Source organism: Elgaria multicarinata, chromosome 3 (assembly GCF_023053635.1).
Source record: "Elgaria multicarinata webbii isolate HBS135686 ecotype San Diego chromosome 3, rElgMul1.1.pri, whole genome shotgun sequence".
NCBI classification, from domain to species: domain Eukaryota; kingdom Metazoa; phylum Chordata; class Lepidosauria; order Squamata; family Anguidae; genus Elgaria; species Elgaria multicarinata.
Window position 1 is genome coordinate 8192754 of NC_086173.1, and position 16882 is coordinate 8209635.

At 47.0% G+C, this 16882-nt stretch overlaps 1 protein-coding gene across 4 annotated transcripts in view; it reads right to left on the bottom strand.

Annotated features, from left to right (window-relative positions):
- Positions 1-16882, bottom strand: part of LRP1 (LDL receptor related protein 1) — a 360219-nt gene that overhangs the window by 134747 nt on the left and 208590 nt on the right. For all 4 annotated transcript variants that reach the window (XM_063119223.1, XM_063119221.1, XM_063119222.1 and 1 more), the window contains 5 exons: positions 12311-12454; positions 8935-9171; positions 8214-8394; positions 1240-1462; positions 101-290 (listed from right to left, as the gene is read on the bottom strand). In XM_063119223.1, the coding sequence (XP_062975293.1) occupies positions 101-290; positions 1240-1462; positions 8214-8394; positions 8935-9171; positions 12311-12454 (975 nt within the window). The remainder of the gene's footprint in view (positions 1-100; positions 291-1239; positions 1463-8213; positions 8395-8934; positions 9172-12310; positions 12455-16882) is intronic.

Below are 16882 nucleotides of genomic sequence, written 5' to 3' on the forward strand. Positions count from 1 at the left end.
ACTCTGATCTCCAATTGCCCCTTCGCCTATTCTCACAGAGCATACTCTGGCAATATGTTAACGGTGGCTGAGTTTCAAGGACTACCATCTTGCCACACACCTTGCTGCTGTTGAGCATCATACATGCGGATCTCAAAAATTGGCGGGCGTTCATTGCGCAACAGCGTAACAACGTTGGAGTTCTGGTCGAGGCGATAGATGCTACCACTCCGGTATTCTGTCCAGAAGAGGAAGTTGTCATAGTGGCACAACCCAAAGGCGTGATTCAGCTCGCTACCATCATACACGATCTGCATGGGACAAAAGAGACGCAGAAGGGGGTCTTTCTTGGGGTTGCGATCCATGTGCTGTCAATTAACCACCCACATCACTCCTCCAGTCTTTAATCAGACCAGGGGTGTGGGACCCCAGCGTCCTTGGGTCAAACCCAGCCCACCAGGGTTTCCCAGATGCCATCACTTTCCCTGGCCACATCCCTTTATCCCCCTAACTCCCAATCATTCGGTCATTTCCTGGGTTTTCACCCAGTTTACCTGCCCCATTCTAAAAGGCTGCAATGCCTCTCCTAAAGCTTTGTTATTGGCAATAAGGGCTTCCAGTGCTCGTTTCTGTTTTTAACACTGCAACTTAGTGCTATTTTCGGACCCAAACTGCAGTTAGTCATAACTATGATTTACTGAAACAAGCCAACTTCAAACCTTGATTGATGAAAATTGGTTTGTTTCAATAAACCAGAGGTGCAGAACCTCAGGCCTGCAGGCCACATCTGGCCCTCCAAGGTTCCCTGCCCCTGCCCCACCCCTGCCCCATGACTGACCATTGTTTAGTGGCTTACTGGCTTTTATACATTTCTTCTGATTTCTAAAATGTTCTCCTATGGCTTAGTTACTGACATTAAGAGCTTCAATCTAAAATATGTCGGTATCTTACCCCGCCCCCTGCCAGCAGCTAGGCCTTAGGACAGATGTTTCAACCTTTAGTATAGGGGAGGGGGAACTGCACAAAAGCTGGGGGCGTGGCCTTCTCGGGAGCTGAACCCTTCATCTCTATAAGAGGAGTAGATATTACTTCCATACAGAAGGGTCTCCTTCTGGATTCAAAGATCAAAGGCAGGGCAAGGGAATGAACACTGCTCACCACACAGCCCACAAACCCACAGGGCAATCAAAAGCCTGAGCCTCGTAACAGAAGGGCAGGAATATGTTCTGGCGTAAGAGACCAGATATCACTTTTACTGACCTTGCGCTCAGAGCCATTCAGCATCACCATCTCAATCCGGTCATAAAAGGCATCCACCCAGTACAGTATCTTCCCTGGAATGTCCAGGCTCAGTCCATTGGGCCAGAGGACCGTCTTGGAGGTGATAAAGATGCTGCGGTTGGAGCCGTCCATCCAAGCCCTTTCTATCTTCCCCCTCTTGCTGTCCTTTGGGTCTTCCTCCCAGTCGGTCCAGTACATCCACCTGAGAGCAAAAGAGCAAGTAACTTAGGCTTATTTATTTTTTTATTCATTGCAGCTAACTGCAGCTAATATTCCTCTTAAATGCAGGGCTCTCTACAGATTTGAGTGATGTCCTGAATAACACGGTACATTTTGGAGAGACTCAATTACCACTGTCCCACGAGGGGCATTTTTCATAAGAACAGTTGCTTTACTCCCACATCGGCTTTTGGGCTCTGTTCACATAGTCACCGCAGTGGCTATTCGGAGACTGCTATTCCATTTTGCTTTGTCTCCAAGGTGTAAAAGCAAGTGGCAGCAATGCAAAGGAGCAATAACAACATTCAGCCTAGTTGTTTGACAACACTAAGCAGGATTTCAGAGGCTTACAACCATCCAATGCAGAGTGGGAGAGTAGCGGAGGCAATCTTCACGTCCACAGCCCTCCCGTTCTGCATTTTTGCTCACCCATCTCGCTGTAGCTACGTGAAGAGGGAGGGAAGAAGGCTGCGGAGGCCTGGGGATGTGGTGTAAGCTGGTCTCCCCAGTCCCCTCCCTTCCCCGGCCATCAGCATGCCCCCTTTCCTTCTCTGAGGTCACTTATGCAAGCTGGGAGAGACAGCCAACACGGTTCTCTCCACGACAGCTGTGAGAGGGACAGAAGTGGGTGAGGAGCTCGGGTTACTGGCTCTGAGGTCAGCGCACTGTCTCTGACCTCGGATCCAGGAATCCGAAATATTCTATGGCCCCCCAGACTCTGTCTAGGGGCAATAGGATTACTGCCCCCATGTTCTGACATATGTGATAACGTCAGTATCTGATTGTCTCAGAATGTGTTCGTCATTTTGCAGCTGTTCAAATGCAGCTTGGAGTGTAGTGTCTAGAGCGTTGGAAGGGTACTCGGACTCCCATCAGCCCTAGCTAGCACAGCCAATGGTGTGGGATGCTGGTACTTGCAGTTCAACAACATCTGAAGGGACATCCCTACTCTAGACAACTTTTTGCATGCCAGTTTTGTAGTCTTTGTATTTATAGTGTGGATCATTCACAAAGAGGACGTTGTAAAAGGAAATTCATTCTGCAACAGGTTTATTTATTTATTTATTTTTGTGTTTGTAATAGATTGGCTTTTATGTTTTAATTATAATATTGTATTTTATTGTTGACATCTTCAGCACTATTTGTAGTGGAAAAGTGGAATATACATTTAATTTTTTTAAAATATTATTTTTTAAAACTGCTGTACAGTACCGGTCTGAGAGAAGGCAAGAAGATTCAAGAGTGGAACATTATCAGGCAGGGCACTCCCGAATTACCGTAGCTCGCCTGGTGCCTACATTGTGCTATTTTTGGCACCCAGTAGAAGCCTACTTATTTTCCCAGGCATTTTCATCTTTCAGTTTCTGTTGTTTTAAACCTATTACCATATTTTAAATCTTTGCGCTACTGCTTGCTAGGTTTTATTTCAGTTTTTGTTTATTTTTATTTTATACTGTAGTTTTAAACTTTTCTATCGTATTTTATCGTGCTGTAATTTTATGGCTCTAATTTGTTGTGAACCGCCCAGAGTGCTTCAGTTGTTGGGCAGCACAGAAATGAAATGAATAAATGGCCCCATTCAGAAGACACTTTAAACCAGTGGTTCTCAACCTTTTTTGCTCCATTCTCCCCTTTCACTATTGCTCAGAATATAATTCCCTCCTTCCCAAGATAGTCTAAATCAAAAGGTGCATTCCAAATAATATGCATATAATATTGAAAATCTTTTATTTTTTCGCTATTAGTTCCATTTAAAGGGGCAACGCAAAGCATGGCCCCTTTTACATTCTCAGCTCCTTTAAATAGGAAGCTTGAAACTTCTAGGATTGCGAGGGAGGGAGGGAAAAGAGAGCAAAGGCCTGGCTTTTGCAGACGACATGACACTTTTCTGGGACGTTTTTAATAACATGTGTAGGAAGACATAATCTACAAGACATCATACTTTGCTGAATAGTGGTCCCAATTCCCCCCCTGGAACCCTAAAATTCCCCCCCGGGGAGGAAATTCCCCCTTGTTGAGAACCCATGTTTTAAACCATGGGCTTTAACTATGGTGGTTAAGCCAGAAAGCCGGGCTGTGTTCAGAAGTCACCTTAAACCATAGCTTTAACCATGGTGACTAAAGCAAAAAGCCTTGTTCACCGTGGTTAAAGACGTGGTTTAAGGTGTCTTCTGAACGGGCCCAGTGAATGAATGAATGAATGAATGGGGGAGCCAAGAGAACAAGCAAGGAGACGAAAGTTCAAGTGGGACCACTCTCTGTTGGAAGATGTTTAACAATGGGTACAAACTGTGAGGGCTTCTGCTCTCCTCCGGGCCCAAGGAACAGGTTTGTTTCAAATACCTCTCCGAGCCCATCCCTGCTTGCTTCCTTTCATTAACCCATCAGAGCGTGGCTAATTCAATCCAGGCCAGACACATTGTTCTGCACTGCCTGAAAAGCATCACACAAACAGATACAGACACACACAAGCCGACAGGGTCAGGTGGCACCGCAATGGGCTCCTGTGATCAGCCTCAAGTGGCACCGAGACCTGGGGCATGTCTAGACCTAGGGTGGGGAGGGGGAGGATCGCGCAATATGGTGATCGCGAGATCCTCCCCCTCAGTCCTCATGCGGCGTCCCAGGAGGAAAAGAACGTCACGCCTGCCATTTTTTTGTTTTGTTTTTTAACTGAAGATGGGCGCACAAGTGCTCCATCAAAAAGGTAAGTTTTTTTTTAAAAAAAAAATCCTGCTCCCCCCTCCCACCCCCGATGGGCCCAGAGCTCCTGAAGAGCTCCATGCTCAATGCAAGGTTCCCCGCACTTACTTGCAAGGAGCCAGGACGAAACCGGGACAGCTGCCCACACACCCCATGGTCTCGGGATGATACCGAGACTGCGGGAAAAGTCGGGACTAAAGCAATCCCGGTTATCCTGGGGAAAGGGAGGGATCATCTCTCCCTACCCTTGGGATCCCCTGTGCGACATGTGGATGCACAGGGATGATCCCGGGGCAATCCATGGGATAACCCCTCATGTAGACATGTCCCTGGAAATGAAGGAACCAGGTTCTTCAACTCTGTCTGGACAGGGCAAGGGGAAGAGGAGAAAGAAGCATGATGAAAAACTATCGGAGGACAAAAGGGGCTATTATTGCTCCTGGGTCCAAAGAGGAAGCAGCTCATCCCAAAGGAATGAAATGTATTCCCCCTCTCTGCACACACCCACCCCATGCTTCCAGAGTCAGGGAGAGCTCATGAGTGAGTGCACATCGCAATGGTTTCCCCCGCTGTGCTTATCTGAGTGGCTGCTAACAGCAGGGCATGCCTTTGAATCCCCCAGGGACTAGCAGCTCCAAAGACCCTGGTCCGAAAGCAGATGGGACCCTCGAGCTGTAATCCTCAGGAAGCCAGCGCAGCAGGGAATGAACCAAACAATTCCTTCCTGCTGAGTAGAAATTCTTTGGCCCATGACACAGGCAAGAGGATCGGACAAAGACACGCAAATTGAAATGTAGGGCCGGAGGTCCTGAGAATCCCAGGTTCAGCAGAAGCCAACCAGAAACAGGCCACTACTATCTGGAGCTCCCTTGATGCCAGACACTGAAGAAGCAGAAGGGAAGAAGCAAAGGGAAGTTTGTGATCACAGCTATACATTCTACCACCCTCTCTGAAAAAAGAAATTAAAACTCTGCCCCAAGAAAAGCAGAATTTTGCAACTTGCATCAATTACTCCCACTATGGAAACGTGCATCTTTTGCGTAATTCATCCTGATTCCTCTAGTCATGAGAAAGGGGGGTGGGGGAGGCTATGCTGAAAGACTGCCTTCTCCTCTACAAGCCCACCTGGAGAGGCCCTTGTTTCGAGGCAGCCTACTTTGCTTGCTTTATTTATTTTTTTAGTGTGCTTGAAACTGCATTTTAAAATCATCTTTACATTTTTAACTGCTCAGTTACTGATCTCTTTTAAATGCTGAATTTCCGTTGCTGCTTTTAAAACAATACCTTTTAATGTGTTTTATTATTGCTTTTATCACTGGTTTTAGTGTTTCATGCTTTTAGCATGCATATCGCCGTGGGAGCTGCAGCTACATGGCGACCCATAAATTGAATAAAAATAGAAAGATAATTAAAAACTTAAGTACATGTCATTCTGGCAGTAGGTAAACTTTTATTTTCCCAGATCATAAAACCCTTTTAAAAAGCAGTTTTGATAGCTACAGTTTGTATCTTCTTATTTTATTGCACTTTGCTGTTATCTTATAGTTGTGTTGTTTTCATGATTGCCTATATTACGTATTTTTAATTCTAATGTGAGCTGCCCTGAGGGCACAGTTGTGCTGAAGGTTCGGGATACAAGTTTAGTACGTAATTAAACGAATGAAGGAATCCCTGAGCTCTGGGAATCCCTGCCTCGATAGAGTTCGCTAGGCACGACCCACATGGTGCCAAGTAACCAGAAGGGCTATAAACCTGCTATTCATTTATTTATTTTTTGCAAAGCACCCATTTTCAGGATGTCAAATATTGTCACAGCCCTTGATTTAAACCCTGAAGACAAAGGAGCTCAAAGGAAGACCCAGACTTTGCCTAAATTCCATGGGAGGGAAATTCCAGGATCTAGAACTGCCAGCAATAGCTTCACTAGAGAAGGTAGCTCTATTTCCTTGGCCTAATTCCAACCATGACTCCTCCATAGAGCCGTCTGCAGTGCAAGAGGGCACCCCACCACTCTCACCCTACAGCCAAGAGCAGTAGGTAGCCGGACCTACACCAGAGGGATTGGGCATGGCCCCTTTAGGCCAGAACAGCCTCCCTGTTGTGCCTCTGCTTGGGATAGAGGAGAAAGGCTGAACAGCTGAGCCTGAGAGAGTTTGGGGAGGAGCCCTTCACTAGCTGCAAACCAATGCAGCTGGCCTCATTCAGGCATCAGCAGCACAATATAAGGAAAGCCTGAGATGCTAGGGGGTTTGCTGGAAGCAATTGTTGTTCTTCCTTGCCTTTGCTCCTGTTCCTTGCTGACCAGCTCCTGAACGTTGCCTGGACCTAACCTGACCTTGGACCGGACTTTGACTTAGCTTTGACGCTTTCCTGACTTTGTTTTATTGTTGACCCTGTTTCGGACAGATACTTTGGCTTTTGACTATGGACTGTTTATTGACATTTCCTGCCTGCTTATCTCTGTAACGTCAGTGATTTACAACACTCGCCCAGAGGAGGGGCAGACTAGACACAACCCATTGGTTGCAAGAGTATTTAAGCTCACAATTGGCTCCAGTCGGGGGAGTAACAGCCTTCGCTTATTGCTCTGAGCTGCTGTGCACCCAACCTCCGATAGTTCAGCTACACTACAGGGAGTTGACCAGAGCCCTATTTCCTACACTTGCCAAGTCTTGCCAGTGCTCCTGCAGGGGCCCAGCCTGGAATAGGATCAATACCAAATCCTGTAGCCTAAATGTAAAATGAACACAGCCACAGCTAGGATCCTCCCTTTATCAATAAAGAGGGCAAGAGACTGTGGAGTCCTCTCTCCTCTTCTTGTATCACTCAGGCAGACATGCCCAGGTGGCAAGGTCATCGCATCCCACAGGAACAGGAAGGATAAGGCAAGGACAACTCTCAGTGATATTGAGATTCTCAGTGATAGTAAGATTTGGTGGGAAAGGACCATAGCTCAGTGGTAGAGGACCTACTTTGCATGCAGAAGGTCCCAGGTTCAATCCCCGGCATTTCCAGGTAGGGCAAGAAAAACTCGTGCCTGAAACTCTGGAGAGCCCATTGCTGCCAGTCAGTGCTGACAATATTGGACTAGATGGACCAATGGTCTGAGGCTGTTACCTGTGTTCCTATGTCTAAATGTCACAGGAGAAGATGGGCAGGGGGAGGGGTTAGAACAGGACATAAGGCTGCTATTTGTAGATTACATGCTGGGAGATTCATGACTGATATTTCGACAACTTCTTCTTATTCTCCTCCTTCTTGATTTTAACCTAAATGCAGCAGCCGAGAGGAGGTTTCTAATTTGATTGGGGAAGTGCTGCCAAGGGGGAAGAGGTGAACCCTTTCTGCCCAGGCCATTTCCCCAAATCTAAATCCCCCTCCCTCACTTCCTGGTTGGCATTTGCTCATGGAGCAAAAAAATGCAGGCATGGCACATGTGCCTGTATTTTTCCCTTGGAAAACGAACAGAGATTCAACAGGGGAGATTTAGATCAGGGAAATGGTGCAGAGGAAAGGTTAAGAATCCCCTTACCAGTCCTTCATGGCTGCATTTCCTTAAAACAATAAAATAAAACATCAAGAGACCAATTGCGGCTCTCCTGGCATATTTTGTAATTTGGCCCTGAATCATTCTCCTGCCTTCTGTCTCATCCTTCCTCTCACCATTATGTACTGCAACGTGATCATGAATTTGAATGATTCGGAGTTCCCTCCAAGCTCATGCTAAGTTCTCACTAAATGCAAATTACAAAGGCTTATAACAGCATAAAGCCTCCAGGGGAGGGAGTTCCTTCAAGGAAGGAAGAGATAAAAATGTCAGAAATAAATAAATAGACAGAGAATCAGACATCCATAGCCTGCAGTTTCAAACAACTGAGATTGGGGTAACCAAATGCTTTACTTGTTCCCTTTTTGCTTTACATCCCTGGAATTTAGCATTCCAGTAGACACATCCCACCCCCACCCCCATTCAGCAGCTGCCAAAATGCTGACTTCCTGGTACTGTCTGGAAAAAGCGCAGCCACACTCACCCATTCAAGGGGTCAACCACAATGGCTCGAGGATGGGTCATCCTCCCTTCAATCAGTGTCTTCCTGGTCTGGGCCGCTTTTTCCAGCCGGGCAACGCTGATGGTCTTCTTGGGCCCATCATCGGTCCAGTAGAGGTTGTTGCCCATCCAGTCCACAGCAATGCCTTCCACATTGTGAATACCTGCAAGGAGTTAAACCAACAAATGCGCTCAGCAAGACTGAGCCAGGCAGATGGGGACGCATCAGACACCGAGGAGCGAAGTGGAAGTGACAGGACCATATGAACGGTGCCATGCGCTCTGCTGCGTGATCTCTAGTAAAACAGACAAGGCACGGGGCATGATGGACACACATGTGCCAACCACACTACCTGCTTCAAAAGATGCAGAGAGGGCTTCAACAGCAGAACACAGCATTCAGGTTTGCATCCAGAGGCAAAATAAAGAAATCCAACATGCATAAGAAAAAAATAATCTGGATAGCACACCCCTTTCTGGTATCTACCAGTTGGCTGATATTCGGAGCATAAAGTATATATCAAATTCCAAATTCTACCCTCTTGAAGAACTGGGGGTTTGAATTTTATTGTTTTTGAAGAAGTGGTCCATTCTTTTTTGAAGACGTGATCCATTCCAAGTCCCATGGGCCACTCTACTGGAAACCAACCAGCACCTAACACTCTGGTGCAAAGTTCTGACTGGGTAGAAGGCCAAGCACATACCGTCTTTTAGAATTGTTTCCCTGTCCGTTCCATCAATCTTCTGCCGCCCAATCAAGTAGCTGGTGGTGTCAGCGAAGTAAATGAAGCCAGTCTCTGCATGGAAATCCAGGGCTCTGGGATTCATCAAGTTTTCAATGGGGATCATGTGCTCATCGGGGACTTTGGCCCCCATATCCATCCCACGGATGATGCCTGGCCGACCTTTGCCATAAACCAGGAATAACTCGTGCTCTGGCTCTGGAAGGCAAGAGGCAGGGTCAAAACAAGGGAGAAGAGCTGGCGCAGATTTCCACGCAAGGTCTTAGACAATGGTGGACCTTCCTGCTTTCCACAAGGACCGAGATCGCACCCATAAGGATGTAAATAGAGCCCTGCTGGTTTAGAACAATGGTCTATCTTCGTTGGTCCCTGGCCGATGGCTGGTGGGCCACTGTGTGAACAGAGTGCTGGACTAGATGGACCCTCGGCCTGATCCAGCATCAGGGCTCTTCTTATGCCCTTAAGCAGCTTCCCCACAGCTAGCTGCACAATTTGGAAGCGCATGAAGCAATGCCTGTAAAGCAGGGGTGTTGAACCTAAGCCCCCGGGCCAAATCCAGCCCACCCACCCCAGCCATACCCCTTCCCCTGGCCCCACTCCTTGGTGGTTTCTTGGCTCTTGGACTGGTTTCCCCCCCATTCTAAAAGCTTGGATACCTCTGCCAAACCTTAGTGACTGGCAGTAAGAGCTTTAAGCTAAAAAATATATATGCTGGTACTTTTGGATATTTCGTCACTGGCTCTTTTTGCCCTCAGTCATGCCCACCACTGAAATGGGCCCCCCTCCCCCCATACACACCAAACCTTGATCTTTTCTAAAATTGAATTCAACCATTAGACTGAAATTGGTTTCACACCCCTGCTGTAAAGAGAGGTATAATGTTTCCCGTGTTTTTTTGAACAATCCTCTTGTTTGGACTATGTCATATGCAATGAATTCAGTGATCTGTTCATCTGCTGTACGGACAAATGATAACCACCGTGCTCCTAGTGTGTCTAGATTGGAATGACAAAATAAAAATAAAAATCCTATGTCTGGAAGTCCCCAGGGGCCATGGGGTGGGGGAGGGGGGAATAGAAAGCTTGCAGTCCTGAAGGGCATAAAATCCTATTCCTTTACCTTTGTTGCATTTACCATCCTTCAGCAATACTGCCCATATATTGGCAGGCTCCCGCCCAGAAACAAGGGAACGACTGCGTATTCATTCCAAGCTTAATGTGTCTGTATTTATTCTACAGGCGCTGGTTCTCATTATGCCACCCTCTGCTAAATTAATAGTGGCTCTTTAGCGCTTCCAATTTGGAAAGGCAGGCAGTCAATGCCCCAGGAAACCCAGCTGATTGCTTGGTCCTCAATCCCTAGGGCGTGATCAGTATCTATCAGGCTGAAGAAACCAGACCGTCAGCAACTTTTGCAGGCCCTGGCACTTCCCATGAAAATGAACTGAGGAGTTTTAAAAAAACTGAATTAAGGCAGATGCTTCGTGACTAATGGGCTTTTTTGCACTGTGATGCTTTGCTGGCAACTCATTTTTCATTTTTGTGCAAGTTTTTTTTTCCCCCCTGGCCTAAAATCAACCACAAGTCTGACTCTAACCGAAAGCTTTATATCTACCAAGAAGTGGGCTCCTACGGGATATCTGTCACATAGCATTGTCTGGTATTTGGAGGAATCTAGCAAGGGTTGATCTCACTCTGCCCTGGGGACGTGCGCTCCTGCTCCTTCCACATAGACCCAGAGGGCGCTGGCAGGCCTTGTCGTCTGCAGAACAGAAGGGGGTAGTGCGCCAGAATAACAGCTGGCCCCTGAACATGAGAGGAAAGCATCAGCTTCCTCAAAGGGGGAGAGCCGAAAGGTTGCAAGGCACAGGTTCCTGGGACAATCAGCGCTGGTCCAGCGTTCAGGGCAAAGGCAGGGAGGACAACCCTTCCACAAGGACAGTTCAGCGGGGAGAAGGCGTGGCTCACTGTTGTCACTCCAGCTTCCCTCTGTGCTGCCCTTCCTCCTGGCCAATGGGGAGTCAGAGGTCAGGGCATGCCTCCTAAACAAGGTCATCAGGGCTTGCTTCCACCAGCCATTAGACATTTACAGCAGTCAAAACGGCGCAACCTGCCAGGCCTAGCATGACATCATTGCCCATATAAAGGTGGTTGGAAGTTTTCGGGCAGAGTTAGTCCAGCTTTACCAAAATGCCCCTCTCTCAGAAAGCTGTCTTGAATAGAGCTGGTGTATCACAGTAGGTAAGAAACATGCGTGTGTGGCTAGCAGCCATGACTTCGATCCTCACTGTGTGTCCTGGCAGAGGCGTCAGCCAAGATTACCCCACAGGCACTGACTAGTGGGGTTTTGGAGCCTGCCATCCATGCACCCTGGGTAAACCGTTCAGCCCCAGTTGCCCAACTGGCAGTTGCAAACAAGGAGAAGAGGCCTGTGTGGCAGTGGTGAGCTGTACAGGTGGGCCAGCTGAACGAACTGCCCAAAGTAACTTGGGAGCGTGAAAAGCCTGGTACTCAGTGGTAGAGAACCTGCTTTGCATGCAGGAAGTCTCAGGTTCAATCCCTGGCACCTTCAGGTAGGGCTGGGGGGAAAATCCTGCCTGAAACCCTGGGGAGCTGCTTCCAGTCATTGACCTGGTTCACACAAAACAACAAGCCAGAATACCGGCTGCGTAAGGGTTGAGTGTGGGTTGTCTTTGAATTATTGTTGAATTGTTGTGTTGTGTGAAGCCAGCTCTGCTAACAGACCATGGTTTGTTAACTATGAACAACACACAGTTCACAACCCAGCCAAGAAATATGGGTTCTCTTTGTGGGTTGTTCATGGTTAGCAAACCATGGTTTGCTAGCATGGCTCAATTCAAACAACACAACCCATGATTCAACAGCAACCCATGGTTCAAGGACAGCCTACATTCAACCTACACTCTGGCTTATCATGTGATGTGAAACCAGTCAATGTCAACAATAAAGGACCAGATGGACTAATGTTCTGACTCAGTATAAAACAGCTTACGTTCCTAGCATCTCTCTCTCTTTTCTCCTGTTCTTCTTTCCAGTTTTTCGCTCTCTCTACGTGTCCAGCTACCATCAACACTTTTGCTCCCTCTCCCCACTCTCAGCTTTGCCTCTGCCACTTTGTCGACAAGACCTGCAAATGACCCACGTCTCTTCAGATACCTTTCATGTAATGTGCACCAATTCACAGCAACGATTCGCAGAGGCAGCCGACTAAGGCAAATTATTATGTAGCGGAGCGGACTCTAAATTGCCAGGTGAAGCTGGACTCTCTTGGTTCCCTCCCCACCACACCACACCATCAATGTCTACATGCCGCTCACTTTTGCAAGACTTCCCGTCGCTTCCTAGGCTGAATCCTGACCGGCACCGGCATGTCCGGGTCTTGTGGCTGTTTCCAAGGAGACAGATGTCAGAGCAGCCGCCTGGTTTGCCAAATTGGTCTGGTTCGCAGGCATGGCTCCTCACTGCAATGAGAAAGAAATGCCCATGCAGTTTATTAGTACAGAACTCACATCTCTTATGTTCCATCGTGACATTTTACGATCAAGCATGAGCACTCCCTCGACATACCCCAAGTTTGACTGCAAAGGATAGAGAGAAGCCCTCGGTGATTGCCCCATAACCATGTGGAGTGAAGCTCTGGGTAGCTGCCCCATAACCATGTGGAGAGAAGCCCTTGGCGGCTGCCCCATAACCATGTGCAGAGAAGCTCTCCATAGCTGCCCCATAACCATGTGGAGAGAAGTTCTGAGTAGCTGCCCCATAACCATGTGGAAAAGCCCTCAGTGGCTGCCCCATAACCATGTGGAGAGAAGATCTCGGTAGCTGCCCCGTAAGCATGTGGAGAGAAGCCCTTGGTGGCTGCCCCATAACCATGTGGAGAGAAGCCCTCGGTGGCTGCCCCATAACCATGTGGAGAGAAGCCCTTGGCAGCTGCCCCATAATCATGTGGAGAGAAGCCCTCGGCAGTTGCCCCATAACCATGTGGAGAGAAGCTCTCCATAGCTGCCCCATAACCATGTGGAGAGAAGTTCTGAGTAGCTGCCCCATAACCATGTGGAAAAGCCCTCAGTGGCTGCCCCATAACCATGTGGAGAGAAGATCTCGGTAGCTGCCCCGTAAGCATGTGGAGAGAAGCCCTTGGTGGCTGCCCCATAACCATGTGGAGAGAAGCCCTCATTGGCTGCCCCGTAACCATGTGGAGAGAAGCCCTTGGCAGCTGCCCCATAATCATGTGGAGAGAAGCCCTCGGCAGTTGCCCTATAACCATGTGGAGAGAAGCTCTCGGTAGCTGCCCCATAACCATGTGGTAGTGCATATGTGCTAATGTACAGCACCTAGTTATTGTAGGTGTTTTAGAAAAAACAACATTTACAACTGTGGAAGCCCTCCCCCCTTCAGGATATGTGTACCTGGATTTATATCCCATCTATTCATATTATTTATATTTGATATTAAAGGTCAGTGACCTATTGACGTCAAGCCAGAAGGGGAAAGCTTACAGGATGATAGAAGTTCCTGTCAAAGCACACAAAGGGTGGTTCCAGACGAGGCTTTTATTGTGAAACCTTTCTGCAACCATTTACGGAATTTTACTGGGTGTCCAGATGGACATCTTCATTTCCCAACTCTCAAATGTTTTTCCACTGCTTCCTCCACCTTTTTCTTAGCAGGAAAAAAAAGCATTAAGAAAGGAAACTATTTATTTATTACATTTCTATACCGCCCAATAGCCGAAGCTCTCTGGGCGGTTCACAAAAAATAAAACCACAAGGTACAGCCGCAAGCCATGCTGTATAAACACAAAATAAAAAAAAATAAATAGGACAGTGAGAGGAACTGAGATGAGTTATATTGGGTCATTGGAGTGATCTTGCTAAATTTTTGGCATGTCACGGGCAAAATTGACTGTGACGGATGGTGGGTGTGGATGTTACTTGCGTGTGCCAAAAAGAGACTGTGTAAGTGACCACTTCCCCTGCTCTAGGAAAGGACTGGACCACTTTGGTATGATTGGGTGGCCCATCTTCCTGCAGGCTGTGGCACAAGTTGCAATGCAGACAATCGGAAAGAGAATGCGAGAATCACTCATGCATCCTCTTTTTGCCACTTCTGGGTGACATCCAAAGCAGCCTTGAGTTCGTGCCACATCAAGCAAATTAGAGTAGAACCCATATTATGGAGCTATGCACTGAAAGGCCAACCAATGTTCCATTTCCTCAGCTGAAACAAATTTGCCTTAAAAGGATCTCAAGTGCTATACATCCCGGACCATTTTACCCCTGGCATTCTGAGACTTGAGAACCTGTTAAGCTGTAGCCATCCCTGACTTCTCACCCCAAAGTCTGCTGATTAGTTTTATGGTTCAGAGAATCCTAAGTTGTAGACCAAAAGCTCTAAGAGGATTTTCAACTTGTGAACTGATTCACTACATGGAACGGGAAGATTTTTCTTTCTTTTTTTTCGCGGGGGAGGGGGGTGCTTGTGTGATGATGATTGATGGGGAAGGGGAAGGAATGAACCACACAACCATATCGGGGGTGAAGAGGAGAAAAACTTTCAGCCACTGTGCAGTGATTTTCCAGGAGGGCTGTGACCTAGTCAAATATCTCTGCTCTGGAGAAGCAGCAGGAACAACCCTTAGAGGAAGCCATTAATATTTCAAGATGCCACATCTGCTTAATTCTTCCCTTTTCTGCAAGGCAGTAATTAATCAATCAATCATACGCCGCAGAGTCTTCTCTGGGGACAGCTTTCAAGTTTGCTCCCTCTGTCTGCAAGAGCTGCTGGGAGATAATAAGCTGTTCAGGAGGGCTCACTTGGGAGACAGCCGATATATCAATTTTCAGCAAGGGGCAGGTGATTAGATTTGGGGTCGGGAACAGCCAAAACTGGGCATATTGGCAGTGATTTCCGGTAACTTAACTTTAATTAAAAGTGATGCACAAAGTGCTAGTTTGAAAGCAATGCAAACATTTCTGAGATAACCTGACAACAATCTACTACCAGAGCTGGAGCAGGCTGAACCAGGGGGGTAGGATGCTTAAGTCGGTGATTGGAGGGATGAGAGCTCCCTACCCCAAATTTTATATAACATATGATCAGCTCTCAGGAGTGCTTGTATCTCTACATACTGGTTCAGTACGCAAAATTGCTGAATTTCACACACACACACACACACACACACACACAGATTTGAACAGCCTCATGCTGAGTAGCAAGGGCACACCAAAGGCCATTTCACACAATAGCCAGCAACAGCTGTAGGTAAGTTTGGAACAGAAAGGACAATAGACAGGCATCTGGAGGATGAGAACAGGGAACAAGAGCAAAAATCAAAAGAGGCCTTAGGAAAGGGAACTAAAAAAAAAGGGACCTTTGTAAGGGGAACTAAAAAAAGCAGGTCTAGAGTACAACAAGTGGGACTAGAATGTATGTCAGGCAGAAAGGCAAAGATCTGTCTGCATTGGGGCAAATGTTAAGTACCCCAAGGATAGAAAAGTCACTGTAAAAACCATGAAGACATACATAGAAAAAATAGCTACTCTAAGTGTTTTAAAGTACTGTCTGGGTAATCACCAGTCTTGTCCTGTGCATGTTAACTCAAAAGTAAGTCCCACTGGATTCAAGTAGGGCTTACTCCCTAGTAAATTTACAATTGCAGCTTAAAATGCTCTATTGTGAGGTATTATATCTTTCAGGTATGCTGCCTGTCAAGTAAGCTTTAAGGTGAATTCCTGCATTCAGCAGGGGGATGGACATGATGGCCTTATAGGCCCCTTCCAACTCTGCTACGTATGCTATGCTATGCTATGCTATGCTATAACCTCCGACATGTTTTTGATGCGCAGGAACATTTTTCATTCCATCTGCTCTCGGCTGAAGTAGACACTTGACAAGTGCATCCTGACCTTCCTTCAATGAAGGTGGTGCTGAAAGGTAAAGGCCCTATATAATGCATTGCTGCTGCCGCTGGCAGAAAATGCTCACTAAGCGAAGTTGAGCTCATCATGGCCTTTTGAATCCAGGGGAAAATAATGCAAAGTGACCCTTTAATATCCCAGCTAATTAGCTGCATCCTTGGAGCATCTGGTAAGAGGCAGCAGAAATGATACCAGCCACTGGCAGCCTTCAGAGTACTCTTGTGAAAGGCCCTTAGGTGCAAGTCATAAAGGTCTACCACTCCTGTTGAGTGGAAGGGTACAGGTTTGCCCTGTTACTCACTATTCAGAGCTACAAATGCCAGGGAAGCCACTGTGTGTGTCTGCTATAGAAGTAAAGAATACAGAGATCAGCTGGCAACTCAAGGACAAGCACACTGAAAAGGCAATCGTACGCACGTTTATTCAAAAGTGTGTGACATGGTTGCCAGTAAGGCTTACTCCCTAGTAAATGTGTTTAGGGTTGCAGTCTCATTGTGGCACAAGCTTTCATGGGCTTGAGCCCACTTCGTCAGATGCATGAAACAATATCCTATGTTGGCAGCTATGTATACACACATGTGGGTAAGAGAAGCATGGGGAGAGTGTCTAAAAAACAAGGCCAAAGGTCCATAAAATGCAAAGGATAGCAGCAGGTGGGTCACTGCCTGTGTGGAGGGCAAATAAATACAAGATTCAGTCAGAATCCCCCACTCCCAAAGCCAGTTCTAACCTAATTTGGAATGCTCTGTCAGTTTGCTTCCTCTTGGTATAATGCACAAACTGTGTGCAGATCATCACACATGATCATCACACATTTCGGATATCGCAGCCTAAACACGTAGAAGATAGGCACTCAGGAGTCATGGCTCATCTCAGCTGCCTAGTGCATATACATACAATCCTCATCCTCATCCTGTGTGTATATTTGAAGATCTACATGCAAGTTTCATGCTCTTTCCTCTTCTAGAT